The sequence below is a fragment of the Symphodus melops genome, assembly GCF_947650265.1.
Source record: "Symphodus melops genome assembly, chromosome: 3".
NCBI classification, from domain to species: Eukaryota; Metazoa; Chordata; class Actinopteri; order Labriformes; family Labridae; genus Symphodus; species Symphodus melops.
This window is the reverse complement of record NC_136693.1, coordinates 16,478,252-16,498,074: the sequence shown is the minus strand read 5'-3', so window position 1 is coordinate 16,498,074 and position 19,823 is coordinate 16,478,252. Positions and strand designations below refer to the sequence as shown.

The window sequence follows — 19,823 nt, the reverse complement described above, 5'->3', positions numbered from 1 at the left end:
CGCACACTCAATCCTTAATATTCTGCTCTCACTTGAGACACACAGGGAGTTAGTGTAGTAGCCCGTAATATAGGTCACTTGCTTCTATTGACTTCCCATCTGTGCCAGCAGAGGGGCTGTCTCAGGTAGGTTCACAGTCACTGGGAGTGGTTCAAAGAAAATACAGTGAAAAAGAGAGAGAAATAAAAGAGAAAGAGACAACAGAAATGAATGACGAGTGGGGACTCTCCGTCCCTTGATCTCAGTTGAGTGACAAACGAGTTTGCTCACAGAGCATGGCAGAAGTGGCACACAGCTCAAACATAGATAGAGACAACCACACAAACGCAAAGTGGGACGTTTGATTATTTCTGTGGATCCCCATGTGCTATACACATGAGCTGTGTTTTAGTCTGGGAAAAAAAGAGCACAGCTAAAGGATTCACTCCTCCAAAATCAAGACATAATCTACAGAATCACCTCTAAATTAACCAGTAGTACTTCCATCTACATACCTACTCAGCTTACTCCTTGAATATCAATGTCTTTGTATGTCATGTGCCTTGCATATTAGGGGTGGAAAGATTCACAGATCCATCCATCTTCTTCTAGAGTTATATTGGCTGTCATTCGTGTCTTTTAAGGGAATTAAACATTTCGTTTTAGCGCTAGCAAGTTTAAAAGAGCCCATGAAGTGAGATGTTTAAGAAAAAACATTATGTTTTGGCTTTAATACAGTTCAAATGAATAAGGTCAAAAGTTTTTTGAGAAAAATAGGTATGGTCTTTTGTCTTTTGCAGGAATAATAAAATGTAAAAAACAACAACATAACTCTCATATATTCTGTTTTCAGTGTATCACAACAATAAATAAACACCTGCATGAATTTATGAAAATGGTTTACAACAGAGACAATATTTGATAGGTGGGTGGGAGAAATACTAAACTATTTTCAAAATAATTTACACATAAACATGTGAATAGTTTGAGTATTTGATTTTAAATCTCAAACTAAGATCCAGTGCAAAAACATGTTGTCATAATAATGAGTGAATTCAACAGATACTGTATCTGCTTTTATGATTGCTCCTCTTTGGGATTCAAGTGGTTAAACAAGTCTATCTGAATTCCAGGTTTTGAACTCTTCAATACATTAACAGTACTGTCACATGATTTAAACAGGGATTTGGTTATACATTTTTGAGCCCCTGAGCATTATCGTATTCGTATTCCACGTGACCCTGTTGAGTTATGTCAACAAGCTGCAAATGAACTAATGATTCAATAAGATGACAACATTTCAACACAAGTTAACCTAATCTGTTTAAAGCATAAATTGTGACATACAAATGTGAAATTTTGCATTGAGAAAGTACCAATTCTTTGGTCATCCTATTTCCCTGATCTTGTACAGCTGACATGACAGACGAGATGATTTGTAAGCCATCTGTAACAAACAGCACTGAGGTAAATGCAGATTGAGCCAGTTAAAGATGTACATGGGTGGCATTAAATCGAATTGGACTGTTCTGTGTGTGCCCAGTATTCCCATTTTCGAGTTGTGAAAATGTCTACCCAGGTCAGAATATACTGTGCCTCATGGCCGATTTATATGGTGAACTGTGAATCAGATGGTCTATATCTATTGCCCCACACACCCCCATGTAGATCTTATTTTTTGTCGCTGTGGCACTTTAATTAACGGCCATCTAAAAACAGGCAAAGTCTGACCGACAAGTCCAGGGCGAGAGCCAATCGGCATTCTCACAAAGATAAATTGGATCTCTGGACTTAAGAGGGGAGGATGGATGGGTCCCAATATCAATTACTCCCCTTTTTCAGCAGAAAGAGAATGGAGATGAACTGGCAGTGTGAATGAAATACAGAGGGCTCTTAGGCTGGCAGGACCCTTGCTAGTCTGTCAGAGGAACTTTCTATATGGGAGGACAGGGTAGGACACAGAACAGAATGAAATAAGACCAAGCAGACAGGCACCAACAGAGATATTGAGCATTAATGGCAACAGGAAGTCAGCAGACAGGACGGGGAAGTAAACCACAGTCTCAGCTGACAATGAAATGAGATTTACTATGAAGGCCTGTGGTTAAAGGAAAATAGACAGCCCCGCTCGGACTGGGCTGTCTAAAGGAGAGAAAGCAGCAAGAGATTCATCCGTGGGAGGTAGAGCAGCAGTCAGGTCGACCACTCCCAGTGGGGCTTAAAGATTGTCAAACCTGGGGACATTTGCACCCCTAGAATGGAGTCACATTTATCACTAGACTCAATTATCTGTCATGGGAGCTGGTGGCAGGGACTCGATTGCATGACTGGTATTAGGGTCCATTACTCCATTTGGAGACTCCAGTAGCCCCTTCTTTGTTAAAATGTCCCTGAGAGACTTCCTTACTCAGGGGAAATGGGAGTGTCAGAAAGAGAAATAAAACCAAAGGAGGGGCGGGGGGGGTTAATCAATCCTGCAGCTTTGCTGCCATTTTGGATCACAGGAATAGTACTCTGGTTGTCTACTGCAATGACACATGTTCATTTTATGTTTGGGATTATCTAGACCACGGATCCCCAAGCTTTTTGACTATACCGACCAGACAGCAGCTTTAAAATATCTGACAGACTGAGGTCTCCACTATACTCACTGTCCGTGAGCCTTTTTTTAGCACCAGTAAAAAAAAACAAAAAAAACATGTTAATGTAGTTTCAAGTGTTGAACTTTTAATGGAAATATTTCACCTCATGAAATCTTTTAAAAAAGGTTGGCCATTTCCAATGACAACTTAACACAAAGCAGTAGATATGTGGCTATTACAGCCACCCTCTTACTTCCGACTAGGCAACACAAGGCCTGGTTTGAAAAAACTCAAGGACTGGTCCCAGTCAGAGGCTGGGAATTCCTGATCAAAAAAGACAAGACTAACAAAGGGGTACTTAACAGCCATTAAATCTATTTCTGTTCCTGAAGTCATTGAACCTCTTTACTGCAAAGTCAACATTTATCTGACAAGCTTAAAACCATTTCCTGTCTGGCTAATTCTATCACACAATGATTTTAACTCAGAGATAATGACATGCAATCGTGACATTGGTCTTCTGATGTAAAGTTCTGTGGTCAGTGAAGGAGCAGACTGGCAACTGTATCTCCACATGAAACACAAAACATTTTTTCCAACTTAGAAGGCGCATACATGAGGAAAAATAAAAAACTCTCCCTGTTGCTTCTTTTCTTTTCCCACATCCCACTTTCTGTCTCACTAGTACCAAAAAGCAAGGAGAGAGATGGAGCAAGTGATGGGAAAAGAGGTGGGGATTCAGTACAAGGACCAGGGAGGAATATGAGAGGGTGAGAGATGGAAGACAAGAAAGTCAGAGGGGGGGGGGGGGGGGGGAGACGACAGGATGAGAAAGTTAACGGAGGGTGATGGAGGCAGCTGAGTGAATCTCAGCACTAAATCATCTCAGAGCCGCCCCAGCCCTATCTCCTCCTCGCCTCGCCAGGAATCTTTTTCCCCCTGACCTTGTCTGCCGCTGTGTCTGTGAAGAAAAGATGGGGACAGATTATCTATGATTGGAGATGGCTATTATCTAAACACAATCTTGGAGCTAGGTCCCACTTCTCTAGCCACTGCTGTGAGACAGGAGACCACACTGATGAGAAGAGAGATGACGGGTCAGCCAGCAACACCCCCTTCTTTTATTAACTCTGATAAGATGGGTTTAACACTCTCCCAAAATACCTCGCAACGTCCATCAACATTGACTTTTTTTCACAAGGGCCATTCTGTGCATTTTTCCATATCTCCCCCTTACTTTTGTTTTATTGGATACTTATACAGTGCCTGGGGTGTCATAATTCCTGTATGTAAAACTCAGCAGCCTTTTTAATATTTCCTCCATGGACTTCAGTTCATGTCGCGAAGGGGAGTCTTTGTAAATGACTCACGTTTGTCCTAGCCAACCTGCTGCTCTTCAGAAGGTTGACCCTGGTTGGGCTGGTGAAAAGATTGACAGAACCTTAAGATGTGGTGCTCTGTTCAGTCATGGCCCACACCCCAGCAGGAAGGAGAAGAGTGAGGGGTTGCTGGCTGAGCCCAGTCTGGCAGGGCCACAGGGGAGGGTCTGTCTGGAGGCACCTCATGCCCACAGAAGAGTGCACATCACTTTACATGCAAATGAAGCCAAAAGATCCCTCTATGCCTCTGGACAACATCGTGCAGAACTCTGAAAAGTCAAGACGAACCCTCGTAGCGGTTGATGTGTGTGTGTGTGTGTGTGTATGTGTGTGTGTGTGTGTGTGTGTGGGTGTGTGTTTTAGAAGTGTATAAAGAAGTGGGCACACATTTAGGGACCTTCAATAGTAAAACTTTTTTGTCGGATTTCATGACCTAATTTGACTTCCTCTTTTTAGAAACTGTATGAGTGGGCCCTGCCATTAGAGAAGGTAGAAAAACAAGCATTACAACTTTTTCTCAACAAGTTTTCCTGATAAATCTGTGTTCTTTTTGAGGATTCATACCAAAGCTCCTCTCCAGCTCCCTTGAGGAATTGGCTGCAACATCTCTAGTGGTATAAGTAATGCATATACAAACACAAAGCCTGTATCCTCTCATTGAGCCTGATACGCTGACAATTTGAATGTTTGTTCTCCTCTGATTATTCCATTTACCACCTCACTATGCTGGATAATCCACTTGCATACATCAGATTGGGACGAGCAGCAGGATGGTTTAGTGTGTGGTTGCGCAGCATTACAGAGGTTCTTTCACTGAGAAAGGGTCTAATTACTTCTGTTAGCTGAGAAGGAACTAAACATGAATTAGAAGAACAGAGCTTATTAAGTAGTGGAAGGTGTTGCGTAAAGGCAAAGAGAAAGCTTGTGGAGGTTGAGAAATGTAGCTGAACAGATACATAAATCGTGCAGGTTGTTTTTCTCTTACCTCACTAGTTTCTACATTATCATATATTATTCACATATCATTACATCACATATATTATTATATCCTATATTATAATTTATTGTATTCAGGGTTGTCAGAGTTACTGAGTTAATTGCAATGCAATTTAGCTCTGCGATTAATGCGTTTATATTTCTTATGGTATTGATCACAAGCTATTTGTCCCTTTCGGTGCGCCGTAGTTTAACCACCTCACTAAAAGCAGCATCTCCCTATAGGCACAGTGATAGAAAAGAACAACACCTCTACTCATGGTCGTAGCAAGTTTGAGGACGCCGAGGTCTGGACCTTGGCAAAAATAGTTACCGATCAATGTATGTAGTGCTCGATGGTTATTGCTTTAAAAAAAACTGACAGAGAAACAGTACAAAGTCATAGACTGCTCTATGCAGCCTATCTGTTACTTGCTGCACTTAAAACACTGTCAAGTTGTGACAAAAAAAACCAAAACTCTGCAGGTGAGATTGAGAGGGGGTGAGAGAGTGGTGTCCGCTGTTAAGACTCGTTGAAGGCATCTCTTTCATTTCATGTTATTCTACTTCAAATGCCATTCTTTTGTTCGTTTTGTGCAGTTGCTTGCTGCCGATGTGCTCTCTCTTGGTTTTGCTGCATCGTAATCTCCCCTCAGTAGGCCTATGAGTTTTGTTGTGTTGCACGGATCCGCCAAGGCTCAGTCAGGAAAAATAACAAGCTGCCCCCTCATTCATTCATTTCACAATTTCAAAGATTTTGTTTTGGTTTTGTATGCCTTTATTACTCTGTCTGTCTGTTGGTCTGTCTAACAGTCTCTTTCTCTCTCTCTTTCTCTCTCTCTCTCAGTCAAGAGCGATAGTAAATCAAGCTGTCCTGACCCCTCTTAACACAAAAAACAACAACCCAGAAAAACTATACAATGTATGACCATGTGCCACAATCAGCATCATGTTTTAATTTCGCTTTTTTTTTTTTTTTTTGCCATTCTTCCAATGCATAAAAAAAATAATAGTAATATCAAACTACATTCTTTATCAGCTTTATATAGGATAAAGAAACATTTCAGGGTTGAAATAGTGCAGAAACAAGAGTATTCAATTAATGCATGATACAAAAATGACAAAAAGACTGGATAAGAATCATAAAGTTCGGAAGAAAAGACACAACTTGGTGAATCAATACTGACCAGAATGCAGGAAGAGAAATCTAAGTTGCTTCAAATTGTCCTGGGGGAGACTCTTTCCATGGTGCCAACTATTAAACAGCAAATAGAGCCAATATAACTTTCTAATGGCATCTGTTCGGATCATCACCCATCGTTAAGAGCCACATATGATCCACAGAGCATTCACTTTACAAATAGGAAGTAATGTATGTGAGTTTGTGCCAGTCAGAGTTGTACTGCAGCTTGGGTTTTATCTGTAGGTATCGTTTTGGCATTCATTTTGCTTGCCCCAATATGACAAATTAAGAGAAACATTTTAGACCTCACCATTTTCGAAACCCTGGTTATGGCCCTGACTCTGCTCATTTTTTTTCCAATGGAAAAGTGAACGTTGGAGCCTTCAGTGTACAACAAGGTTTCTTATTTTCTTTCAAAATAAAAGCAAGTTTGTATCCAAAGAGAAAGTAAAATATGTTTAGCTTCAGATAGTACATAGTGCTTATAGTGCTTAAAACGTTTGTTTAAAAATGTGATTAATCGCATTTAACTTTTGAATTTCAGAGATCAATAGTGATTTTTTTGTAATCATTTGACAACATTATTATATTACGTTTTTTTTTTTTTTTTTTTTCGGCCGCTTGTAAGCGTATGGTGGCTAGGCACACCCTTGGAGATAACGTGAGGAGCTCAGTCACAAGGGAAGAGCTCGGAGTAGAGCCACTACTCCTTCACATTGAGAGGAGTCAGTTGAGGTGGTTCAGGCATCTGTTCGCCTCCCTCGGTGTAGGCCCAGGACACACTGGAGAGACTATGTCTCTTGGCTGGCCTGGGAACGCCTCACGGTCCCACCAGAAGAGCTGGAGGAGGTGTCTGGGGCGAGGGACGTCTGGGTGTCTCTGCTTAGACTGCTGCCCCCGCGACCCGCCCCCGGATAAGCGGTAGAAAATGGATGAATGGATGGATGGATTTTTTTTTTTCATCCACAAAGAATTTTAGCAGAACATAGTCTACAATTTAATTTTCAAAGCTTTTAAGGAAAATGTAATTTTTTGTTTAATTGCAATGAGTTTCTTTCTTCACAAAATATTTCGTTCACTTAGTTTTCCTTTTTTTGCTTTAGCATTGATGAAATAATGAGCCACAACAATCACTACCAATTCAATCGTTATTATTCCCTTTTCTGCTTTTCTTGTGAATAATTGATCTATTATTTCAAGGAATTTGTTTTAATTAAAAAGATATTTTCTTGGAGATTCAGAAACTTGGTGAAAAACAGGGCTTGTAGGGTCTTTCCTCAGAGTTAATTTTGGGAAGAGTTTATAACATTTTTCCTTTTATCAAAATTTTGTAAAAACAAAAGTCTTATTTAAAATGGAATAGCACTTTGTGATTCCAAACAGAACTCAGCCTTTAACTGGAACATATAGATAATGAAAAACAAAGTCTAATTCAATATTAAGAAGCTGTTACTAACATTTTGTACCCACTGCTTTTACGCCCACATGTGTGAGCGTGTCTGGTGGAAGACCTCCCAGGCAGTAGTGCAGCAGCATCAGGCTTTTCTAATGAGACCATAAGAAACACAACTTCACTGTTGTGCTGCCTGGAACATTAGTCTGCATTTGAAATGCACCCAGCGGCCTAGCAGGCATCTTTTATCGTTGGATGCAGCTGTCCATGCTTTCTGAACACTTACTACTAGCAAGCTTCCCTGACTACTGCCAGCGGGCAATATGTGATAGAATCACGAAAACAAAAGGAAAAATAGAAATATTTACCACAGCACAGGAGCAAGAGAGTGTTTCTTTTAAGAGAATATTCCCATTATTGGCAAACAAAAGCATAAAGTTTTTAAAAGTAGACTTCACACCAACTGATTCTCTGCCTAGGGAGGAAGAGCAGGGTGAGGGATAACACAAGCTATAGAAAGAGCAATAGAGATACAAAGTAAGAGGAAAAGAAAAGAAAAGCAAAATCTATATGTATAGACTGCAGCCTATGACACAAGTAGCACTTTATTCCATGGAGAGAAGCATCAATCTTGACAGCATATGGCGGCTGTGCAAAATCCATTAATTTTTAATATACCAGCGCTGAAATGAAAAGGCTTCCTGAGACAAGCAATTGTCAGATGTCAGCAGTGTTTTGATAAGTTTTTTGATCTCCTTTTTTATTTGCATTCATAAAATGAGGCTGTCCACATGACACCTTGGTTTGGACATGGCTAGAGACTGACATGGAGGCTTTTTTCTATACAATTGCTCCTATTTTCAGTTAGGAGATGAGGCACTGGGGGTGAAACAATGAAGATATGGATTTTTTTGAGTAAATGAACTCTGACTTAGCCTGGGAAGGAAAGAAAACTTGCTACAGCATTGCACACGCACACAAATATCATCTCTTTACCCTTAAACATGTACTAGAACTGTGACTGAATTATGCTTACAACACACATTTGGAAGGTATTTTCCATACAAGCAAACCCATTTTAAATAACCCTCTGCATCTTTAAATCTATCCTTTATTTAAATTTCAAGTTGGAAATGTGCAAGAGAAACCTGGATATATTAGAAGAGTTTAAGAATAAAATGATAGAAATGAATCAAAATGATGTAACCAGGCACATACACACACACGCACACGCACACGCGCGCGCGCACACACACACACACACACACACACACACACACACACACACACACACACACACACACACACACACACACACATACACTAATTATCATTTTAAAGTAGTGGCAGGGTTTAAAAGTGCAGATTACAAAGGTCTCTTCAGAGGAGAGCAGAGAAGTGCTGTAGAGCTCAAATGTTCTCCAGCTGTGTGGCTAAGCTCTGTTAGAGGGATAAGATGAGCCCCTCTCAATGAGAGATAAGTAGCAGAGGTCAAACAGTAAGCTCAATGAGTTTTGTCATACTTTTTTTACACTCCTATATCTTCAGACAGCTCTATATGAAGGTCCTCAACCCTCTTAATGCAAATACATGACTGTACTCCAGAAGAGTATGTTCTTTTTCCCCCCTTCTCCTCTCCCCAGCTAAATGGAGAACTCTTTGGAGTCATCTTCTCGGGCAAAGGGTGCATTACAAGATATTTCTTTATATTCATAAAATGCCAATTTAAAGCCTTGTGAGTGGCCATAGGAGATGAGCAAGGAACTTGCAAAATCCAATAAGAGCTGCTTTGGAGACAGGTGCAAAGCGGACTAATTAATAGCAATCTATACTTTGGCCAGGGCACGCAGTGGGCCGACTAAGACACTCTTAGGTCAGGCAATGAAAAGATAGCGGCTCCAAATTCATTTTCTCACCGCGGCTCTCCCAAGAGAAAGCTCCCAAGTACACTCACACTTCTTTTAATGCCTGCACTGGGGTGTAATTTATTTTTGCGTTTGCCAGCACATTTGGAAAGTTCATTACTTCGCTCATGGCTTGTTAATTAGCCTTGTAAAGCCGCCATTAGATCTCCTCGGGCCAGGACCGAGATGAGACTTTTGTCCCAAAACATTAACACACTGCAGGAGGCCTGTAAAAGTGCACTCTGCCCATTTACATCGTAACAGTGACACCTCTGTGAAAATGTGAAAGATGGAGGGACAATCAAGGCAAAGTCACGTATGCTCTGGACTGGCTGTTGCTTTGGTTTCACCTTTGCTGCAACAGACAGAGGTCAGGCTCATTTCTCTCCAACACCTGTTCAGGGCTGACTTTACAGCTTCAGAGCTTCTCTGCTGATGCCCAATATCCAGTTAGATGTCTGTCTACCCGTCTGTCTTTTTTTAAACCCAAGTTGAAGGTATAAATGGCTGTGTCAGTGGTGATCTCCTCTGGGTTCTTGCTCACTTCCAACCTTGGAGCTCGAAGGGAAGAGGAGCAGTAATGAGCAGTAGTAGCAGGCTCAGCTGGCAGGTTGGAGAATACCTGCTGTGTGAGGCGTGACTACAGGAACACAGACTGACACCACAGCTACAACACCAGCCCAAGAGACCAGGCAGCCTGGCCTTATTGATTATGCAGGGGCTCATTTGTGTGGCCAAGCGGGTAGCAGGCACGTGTCCCATTTGAACTTTACAGGAATGGAACAGATCCGATTTACCTACTGCAGAAAGTAAGCCCTGATGCTTTATTTTTATAACAGCTGCGTCTAATGGAGCCTGGCAGGTACAGGAGGCGTCACATCTGTCGAGGCCCAGGTGATGATCTCACCCTCCGCTCCTTCCCACTCCTAGCCCCATTCCTGACCAGTCAAATGACTCACACAGAAGATCAACAGTGTCATTCCCAATAAACTCTTCTTCCTCGTCCTGCCACTTTCCATCAGTTCCAGCGATAGGTTCTTGCTAGTAGCCATTTCATTCCACAACACTGCAGAATAAGGGGATGCATAATGTAAAAGATTCCAGGAAGACGAATGCTCTGTCTAATGCCAGGGCACGAAGAAGATTAATTAGAGAAATCCAGCCTCTTCACTTGCCAAAATGTAGCAGTATGGAGCCATACATCTGAGTCAGAGTGCTTCCCTCTGGAGAAATGAAAGGCCATACAGTGTCAATGAAGAGGCTTGTGAAGGTAGAGATACTATTCACCCTTTCTGAAATCACAAGTTTGATTCTGGTAAGAAAATCCCCTCTCTTCTGCACCCATGGATGGCCAGTTGAACACCTGGATTCTTGTACTCCAGAGCCATGATGCTGTTATATAAACTGCAAAATGTAATTTGGAATTTTCTTGCTGAAATAAGCAAGGCCTTTCTTGAAAAATATGTCATATGTTGTTCTAATACCTGCATAAATAATTCTTTATTAATCTAGACTTCTTAAATGGATGTTACTTGTGCCATGGACTCGAACAACCTCCATACCATCACATATGCTGGCTTTTGAACTGAGGGCTGATAACAAGTAGGACATTCCCTCCCCCCTGCTATGGTTGAGTGCCATCAATAACAACATTTCATATTTTACTTGTGAGACCATAGAGCAGTTTTTTTCCATTCATCTCAATCCATCTAAGATTTCATTGGGCCCAGAAAAAACATGAATGTTCTTGGATGCAGGACATATATGGTTTCCTCTTTGCATGATAGTTTCAGGTAGCAATTACAAATCTCATGTTGAATAATGCTGGCAATGGCTTCTGGAAGTTCTTGAGCTGATGCAGTGATATCCACTGCAGAACCGTTTGAAGATCACAGCCATTGTTTCCAGGATGCAGATATTTCTTAAGATTCTCTGAATATGATAATATATACTGTAAACAGTGAATTATGGCATTGTTGAGACACATTTGTCAATTTTTCTGACAATTTTCCAGCATGACCTTTTACAACTTCCCCATATTTACTTCAGATGGACCCTCTGGGATGCTTTTTTTATGACCAGTTATGTTATTAGCCTGTTGTCAGTAACCTTCCTAATTGTGTGATGTTCCCTCAGATTTTTCAAAGCATGTCACAACTTTTGTTGACACTATACCAACTTTTTTGAATTTGGGGATGTTACATTGATTTTAAGTCTTCACTCTCTTATCGAGTAAACAGTCACTGACGCGAATAGATGACAGTGAGGAATATATATTCTCCCTCTCCAAACATGTTTAGCCTTCTTTTGTTGAAAAAACAAGATAAGTCAGGTTCCATTGAAACATTTGGTTAAGAATTCAAGCTTTGTCATTTATTTTTATTCAAGCCAAAAGAGGTAGTTTTCGTGATTAATATGTTTCAGCACTACTTCCTGCAAACACCCTTCCTCATCAATGGGTGTTGAAGATAATCGGCTTTGATCATTGTTTTAGGTAATGTTTGCATGCAAAAAAAGGCTATTACTCTTTCCATTGTGGTCAACTTGAATAATACTTTGAAGCTTGTGCATAAAAAGGTGGACAGACAAATTATTTTAATTTAATTGCATTTTTGTTAATCCAGCAAAATTTGAAGCTGGAAAATGACGACTTCTGTGAACCATGGCCAGATAATTATCTACGAACAAATTTTCTCTGAAAATTATATTCACAAAGTGGAGCAGCTGAGAAGGTATTAGGTTTCATATAAAACCTATGCACACTGACTCAAATACTGTTTCTTTTCTAAGTTTTAAAATGGATAGAATGTGCTGTACTCTTACCTATTAAAACTTATGCTCTTTTGGTAATGAGAAAATGTACTACCGACTCTTTCTTCCATGTCCTCTTTCAACTCAGTGAATCTGAGCTTCAGGACGATCCAGCAGTTTGTCTATCCCTGCAAAATATTTCTGCTCTCTTTCTACCTCTTCCCCAATCTCACGGCGCTCCAAATATCATCATCAAACATCAATGTGGCATACTTGAATAGCTCACTGGTAACAGGAATATATCTCCCTCATCGCAGGGTGGGGTGGCACGCCACACAACAGTTAGATCAACAACAATAACAGCAGCAGCGGCAGCATCGGCACAAAACAGCCGAATGCAAAAGGGCGGGTGGGGGTAGGGGTAAGGGGAGTTCCTCTCAGCTCAGCAGAACGGTGTGATCAGCTGTAGAATTTTGTCTGTTCTCTTCTCTCTTTCAACCTCCCTCCCTCCCTCCCTCCCATCCTCCTTGCCTCCTTCCCTCACCCCTTCACTTCACTCCTTCCTCTCTTCCTATCCAGAAGACAGGAAGCTGTTTGTGGGAATGCTCGGCAAGCAGCAGAGTGAGGACGACGTCCGGCGGCTGTTTGAGACCTTCGGCCAGATCGAGGAGTGTACTGTCCTGCGAGGGCCTGATGGGGCCAGTAAGGGTCAGAGCCCACACACCTGCCACTCTTCTCTTCCCCTTCTGTCCCTCTCAATCCCTCTGTTTATCATACTGTCATAGTGGTGTTCTTCTGCCTTTCTTTCTTCTCTTTATATGTTTGGAACCATGCATCAGCCGCTCTTTCTTATCGACACCATCTGAGCTCCGCTCCTCTGAATAACTCATCTTCCCCTTCAGCTCTTCTTTTTTATTCACCTCCTCTTATGTGTCTCGCTCGCATTTCGTTCATATCTCATTGTCACTGAGCTCTGACACCTCCCCCTTCCCACTTTCCTTTTCTCACTACTTTGTGCATTTCACTTCCCTTTTGTGCTTTCACTCCAACTCTCCTTTCTCTCATTTTGTTGTTCCCCTCCAAACTTCCTTTTCTGTTCTCTCTTCATCCCAACAGCTCCTCTCACCCTGAGCTCATACTCAACAGATCCATCACTCAACACCTCATCTTTTATTTCCTTACCACTCTCTTTCTTCTCATCCAACTCTTCCTGTTATCTGAAAAGCTGAGAGGTTGTAATCATGTTTGTTTCTCACATTCCCTTCATACCTCCCTGGGGACGCCATTGGATGGTAATGTCCTACAGTAAATAAAGCGACCAGGCACTGGGTTTTTTGCGCTGCTGTCACTCACCGTGCAGCAGATTTGCCTGCATTCAGAAACAGCTTATGCATTCAGTTGTGTGGCTTATGTGCAATTAAGTTAGTAGAGCGTGCACAAATATGAAATGTGTGATGCAGGTGGGATTATTCTGAGAGTGCAGGAGTCTCCCCATTATCCTTTGATGGGTTTCTGTCTTATAGCCATATTTAGAGCGATAATGCCAATGATATTGCTCTGAACCTTTACCTTCCTCTCTCTCTGTGATTTATTCTCTCATACGAAGTGTGTGAATGTGAGAAAAGGATGTGTGGGAAGGCAAAGCCTGCGGAGTATATCGAAAAGAAAAGACGGCTATACCCGACCACATGCCTATCTGTGTCAACATCTGTTCCTCTCGCTGTTAATCCCGGGTCTATTGCACCGCGTCGCCCCAACAGCCCGCTACCTTTTTTTTCTCACCGGCTTGTTTCCTCTTTTCCCTCACCGGCTCGCTCTCTTCCAGTCTGCTCAGAAGCCTCCATCTGATTGACAGCACATAAAATGAAATCAGGCCTGTACTGTTGAATCAGACAGGAGCTAGTTTTCTCCCACATTCTCACATTCAGTCGTGTTCGACCCTCCTGCACCCGTCACCTCATCTTGTGTTTTTTTCTTTTCCCCCGTTCTCACATGCCATATGTTCCCTGTGTTCGGTATTTGCTCGATCACCTTTTTTTTTTTCATGTTTTCTCTGCTTTGAAATGGGAAGAGTGTTAACTAGGAATTCTACCAGAAGAGAAAGGTCTCAAATATAGGTATCTGGACCTATCACTCTCTGTGCAATAGTCCCATGTAATCATTACAGGATGTTACGGTAAATTATTTAGCCAGCCGCCTCGCTTGGGATGAGGCTGGCATAATTTGAATGAGACAGACCTTGAAATTGACGGTGCTATCTGTTCCATGATGGAGGCTTTGTCCCCTGTTGATGTAAATTTATGCTACTGAGAGGTTTTTCAGCACCCCTCTTCACCCAATAAAAAAGGCCGAGAAGTTTAACATCCATCTCTCTATGGCGCTGCTCCTCAAAGTACTTTTAAAGTGCAACACTTGCTGCCAGAGTTGAATAGAGCCCTGAATTGTCAGAAAAAATAGAGAGATGGCTTTTAGGTCTATAATTAAGTTGTGTTATAAATGTCACCCATCCAGCAGGATGGAATTCATGCATACATATTATTACCCCGGGAATTCAAAAGGCAGTGCAGATCCTCTCGCTTGAAAGCAATACAATCTCTCTTTTTGCTCCCCCCCCCCCCCAAACTCATTCTGAGCCATCAAATTCAAAAACTCAAATTTGCACTATAATTTATGAGGCTGTGGCACTTCCAATTCTTTGAGATGCTGTCTGCTGTGTCCCTTCATTTTCTTTTTTTTTATGTAGTCCAAGAAAAGCAAAGCTACGGCGTGGATATTTTTTGGGTGGAGAAATGTGAAGACATTGTTCTTTTGACATGACTTTGGCATTGATGGAGTGTGCCAAGCCCTGCAGTTTTAAGGTTTTTCTTTTTTTTTAATTTATTTATTTTTTCTGGTGGAGCAGAGCTGCCAGGGTCACCGAGTCTCTGGCACAGTACCTAGAAAAGCCTTGTTAGGGAAACAACAACAAGTTGTGTTGCCTTACAAAACCAAGAGGCTTTTCCAAGAACAAACTGCCCATTATTAGCTCAACTACAAAGGTTAAATGCATTTGTTTCTTCAAAGGCAAAGCTACAGTCAAATGGCACCCAGTGGGCAGATGTATTTCAGTTGGACAAATGAAGACCTTTCCTGCCTTCACCCAGAGGGCTGTTCAAGTGAAGTAAAAGGGGTTTAAAGTGCTGTGACAGTATCAAAGCCTTTTTTGACTTATCTGTTTGCCTCTGTAGATCTGTACAGCTTTATGGACATTTGACAGTACAGAACTCATCGCCTTGACTACTCATCACATCTGTACACAACAGCTTCAGCATGCTTGCCGTTTATTGTGTGACTGGTAAACAGATGGAAAGTCTCAATTGGAATAAACATTTTCAACCAAATGACTGTCCACATACTGTATTTACCTCCGTTAAATCTTTTTTGTTTGTGGAGATACCTCTGAGGACATAGAAACAAATGGATCCATTTCCTGAGCACACCAATCAGTGTCTGTGATTAAGGCAAATCATCCAAATTACTTTGAAAATGTAGGGTAAATAAATATACACAAAGTGAGCTGTTGTTTTAAAAAGCTATCAGTAGTTTTTAAGAAACCAGGGATTGAAGTCAAAAAAAGACTTTCTCCCTTTAAGACTGCTCGGCTAATGAAAAGAGGACAGAATTAATCCATGAGTTTGTTAATTAGGTATCTCTTGACTTAACACATGAGCTACCTGAAGGCAAGGATAAGAATAGGACATAACAGAATACCTCGTGAAGTCTCTGACGACCATAAAGCTTAGAGAAATAGCTCCTGTTTAATTTAATAGCTTTTGGAAAATCACCACCTTTTACTTCCACTGTATTTCAGTTCACTTCATTTCCCTTGATGTTGTACGGGTGCATACCTTTACCTACACACAGGTACACAATTTAATCCTACACAGTAGTTAGAATATTTAACCTTCTAAAAATATAATGTGCTTAATTATTGTTAATTACTCCGCTCATTTTAAACATCATTGGAAATGTTAATGCAATAAGGCTCCAGAACACTGCTGCCAACAGCCGCTCTCGTCTCCCTGCCAACTTTCTATGTTGACTTCTCCTTTTGTAAACTAACCATACAACAGATTTATGATGATTTGAATGCCCTTTGAACAAAGCGCCCCCCCCATCTGAAATTATACATGAGCAAAGATTCGGTTAGATAGGCAGATTATAATACTATGCCTTTGTCATCATAATCTCTTTTATGAGTGACTGCACACAAATAACATTGTGTAAATATTAAACAGATTAATAATCACAAACAAGTCAGGGTAGTAAATGCCTTGGCTGCATGCTCCAAAGTTGAGGGGGCGGAATAAGGAAGGGGCCAGGGACAGGATGTTCCATGTAGTTTATGCCTTTGCCACAATTAGACTGATTTATTCAGAGTTATGCGCTGAACAAACACATGGCAGAATATATTTACAAACTAGATTACATGAAAGTAATGGTTATAAATGCCCCCCCCCCCCCCCACAATATTCAATGCAATCTCACTGATGTTGTGCCCCTCCCTCTTGTTTTTCTTGTTTTCTGTGTATGCAGGCTGTGCCTTTGTCAAGTTCTCCAGCCACGCAGAAGCACAGGCTGCCATCAACAGCTTACATGGTGGACAGACTATGCCTGTAAGTACTACATTGTGAAACACTCTCACAACATGTGTTATCTAACAACAAGATCAGATATAAAAATGTATATTATTAAAGCCTACTTTCAGACTCATTTCAACACAGTTGCACACAATATTGTTTATTACCAAGTGGACAGTTTTCGAGATATGTTCTCGAAATGAGTTGGATGTGTCTTTCTTTCTGTTGTTTGGCCAGTGGCTGAAGATTTCCAATGTGTTTGAGGTAGACTGAAAGGTTGAAAGTAATACTGCTTCACTTTTTAATTGTGTTTTGTGCCCCATAAAAAAGAGGAACTCAGTATTCCCTTTACATTTTCTATTCAACTATACCTACTGGATGAGTTATGCTTCTTTTTGCTTCTCAAAAATGTTTAGAAAAATTGATTTATATATAAGACAATAAAGTTATTAAAATATGAGAATATTCAATGTAGCCATTTATTCAGCTGCGTGCATGCCGTCACTGTAGTGTCTCTTCAAAGCACATTAACAGTCTACGCTCACACAAAAACATTCTCGCTGTGTGTTATCGCACACAAAAGATTCATGCAGTCAGCATCTGCCACCTCACAGCACACATCTCCATGCTCTCTATCTGTCTTTCCCTCAATATCCATTTCCCTCTGCTATTTAGATTACCTTTAAAGCAGACCGATAGAGTGTTTACATTCACACTCTTGCAAAGATATGATTACTTTGCACTGCATATGAATCCTTGAGCGTGTCCTAAGGAGACGTTATGCTGCATGTGATATGACTCGACTCTCTGCAAGCCCAACACAGTCGCAGCAGATGGTTGTTTAACATGGGTCTGGTTTTGCTCAACATTTCTGCCTGAATTTTACTGCCACTGTTGCAAATTGTCGCCACATGCTTTGCTCATGATGGATTAATAGTGGCTCTCTGCGAACAATACAATATAAAGTACTGTCTAGACCTGTTCTGGAGATAACATACAGTACAGTGTTATGAATTTATATCGTGCAATGAATGATTGATTGATTTACTTTTAACGTTGGCCATCAATACAGAAAGACAGGGCAGAGAAAATAGGGCTGTTTATTTGGAGGATTTCCCTTTTATTTGCAGTAAGTTCAGAGTTTCATTCATTTCAATTCACCTCATTTCGATTTGATTTATTCACATGATATTGATCAATGCAGAAACATGCTCTTAATGTTGAGGCAAAATGTGTACTTCGCTCATAATGAAATACAGTAAAGTTATTCTAAGTGTGCAACAGAGTTTTGATTCATTTTTTGTGGTATGTTCCTACAACATATGGGCTGTGCATGGGGTACCCTGTTGGCCATTTAGATTAAGCTCTTAATGCTCTTTGAGCATATGTGTGTGTTATAACAAATGCATTAGCTAACAATTCCCCTACTTGCATGGGAAGAAGAAGCCACCTAATGATTAGATTCAGTGTTTTCTGACATCATAGTTTTCTGCTCGTCTACTTGAATCAATTAGAAAGAAAGAAATTAAGTTAATAAAGTAATGGATTAATACAACAGTGTAAGTGAAAATGGGTAACAAGAGGAAGGCTATGTTATATCACAACATGTTGCATGCATTTTTGTAATCTTAGTGAAATAGTGCATTGTAAAAAGTTCTGAGTTTTAACAACTTTCTTAAACTTATGCTGCTTTAATAAGTGTAAAATATATGGCTTTATATTTGGAGATAGTCACACGGTGAAGCAATTGGAGGTATAAATGTGTCATCATGCAGCATAATAGCAAAACTCCACCATGAAAATGACTCCACTGGTCGTTTGTGCAAGCGTCAAATTACGACCCATATTTACGTTTTAGAGTCAAGCGACCTCTAGCGGACGTATAAATAACTTTGATCCGGTGAACGTGTGTTCGTCATCGAATGACGTTTGACCCCTAACCCTAACCCTAACCCAAGTCCAAGCTAGCTAACTGTTTTCCCAACAGAATACTTAATTACCATTTACCGTGGTAAGCGCATCAAGCAGTGCGACGGTGCAGGGTGACGATTTACTGGCATTTCTCCGTTCGCCGGTAGGGGGCGGTAATTTAGGAAACGCTCCTATGGGTTGTATTACGTGACAGACGATCCTCTATGGTCGTATAGATTGGATGACTTGTTGCTTTAGACGGGTCTAGGTAGGATAGTGAATGAATACGGGTTGATCCCAGTGAGCATGAGAATGAAGTGTCGTTATTCTTTTATTTTCTAGAGAAGATTGTTTTCAGGTAAACAGTCATTGAAACAAACTGCATGTTTTAAATCCCAATGAACCTGTGTCCAAGTGACATAACATACATGCAGCAAAAGATATGTGTAATATGGATGGGTAAAGGGAATTCAAGTCATAGCCTCTTCTCATTCACCCTGTTCATCATCGTCAGTGTAGTACCATTGACAATTTGAACCCTGTTAGGGGGCTATTCTGTTAAAGAATATTACACATTTAAAACACTTGAAAACACTTATCAAGGGGGGCTTCATTACAGTGAATGGAAGGGACATGTTCGTCAATAATATTGAAAAGCACCCTGCAGTTATGATGGATCTTCAAAAGCAGGTCAGATTAATAAGCAATATTTGCTATCTTGACTGCTTCCTGAAGTTCAGTGTCATGTCCTTCATAACACTATACGACACTTGTAGCTCATCAGCCTCCCGTTAACTTGTGACATTTATTCTTTGTGCAGACTGGGGTATTTATCTTGATATGGTGTTTAATATTGTTCAGCTATTATATAAGTACTCGACCCAAATGTAAATCAGACTACATGAGCACTTTTCTAATAGCTCAAGGTTTTTATATGACATTTATAGATCGTTAGACATGATGACAGCTTTTACGGAATCACTCTGGTCAGTGTTGGCTGTACAATACTACCTTATAGTTCGAAATGAGCTTTGATAAACAGTAGTTATAAAATCAATGACTAAGCATAAGTTAGTGTTGATTTGATGAGTTGTAGAATGAAGACACCAAAGCTGCAACTATTTTTCATTTACAGTTCATTATACAT

General features: G+C 40.7%; 1 protein-coding gene across 9 annotated transcripts in view; it reads left to right on the top strand.

Moving 5' to 3' along the window:
• celf6 (CUGBP Elav-like family member 6) overlaps positions 1–19,823 on the top strand; it is a 127,983-nt gene that overhangs the window by 83,351 nt on the left and 24,809 nt on the right. For 5 of the 9 annotated variants that reach the window (XR_013778807.1, XM_079340033.1, XM_079340029.1 and 2 more), the window contains exons 4-5: positions 12,726–12,854; positions 16,722–16,801. Coding sequence is in view for 8 of the 9 variants with exons in the window: in XM_079340033.1 (XP_079196159.1) it covers positions 12,726–12,854; positions 16,722–16,801 (209 nt within the window). In the remaining variant the exon portion in view is untranslated. The remainder of the gene's footprint in view (positions 1–12,725; positions 12,855–16,721; positions 16,802–19,823) is intronic. The other 4 variants (XM_079340034.1, XM_079340031.1, XM_079340032.1 and 1 more) reach the window with 3 other exon arrangements.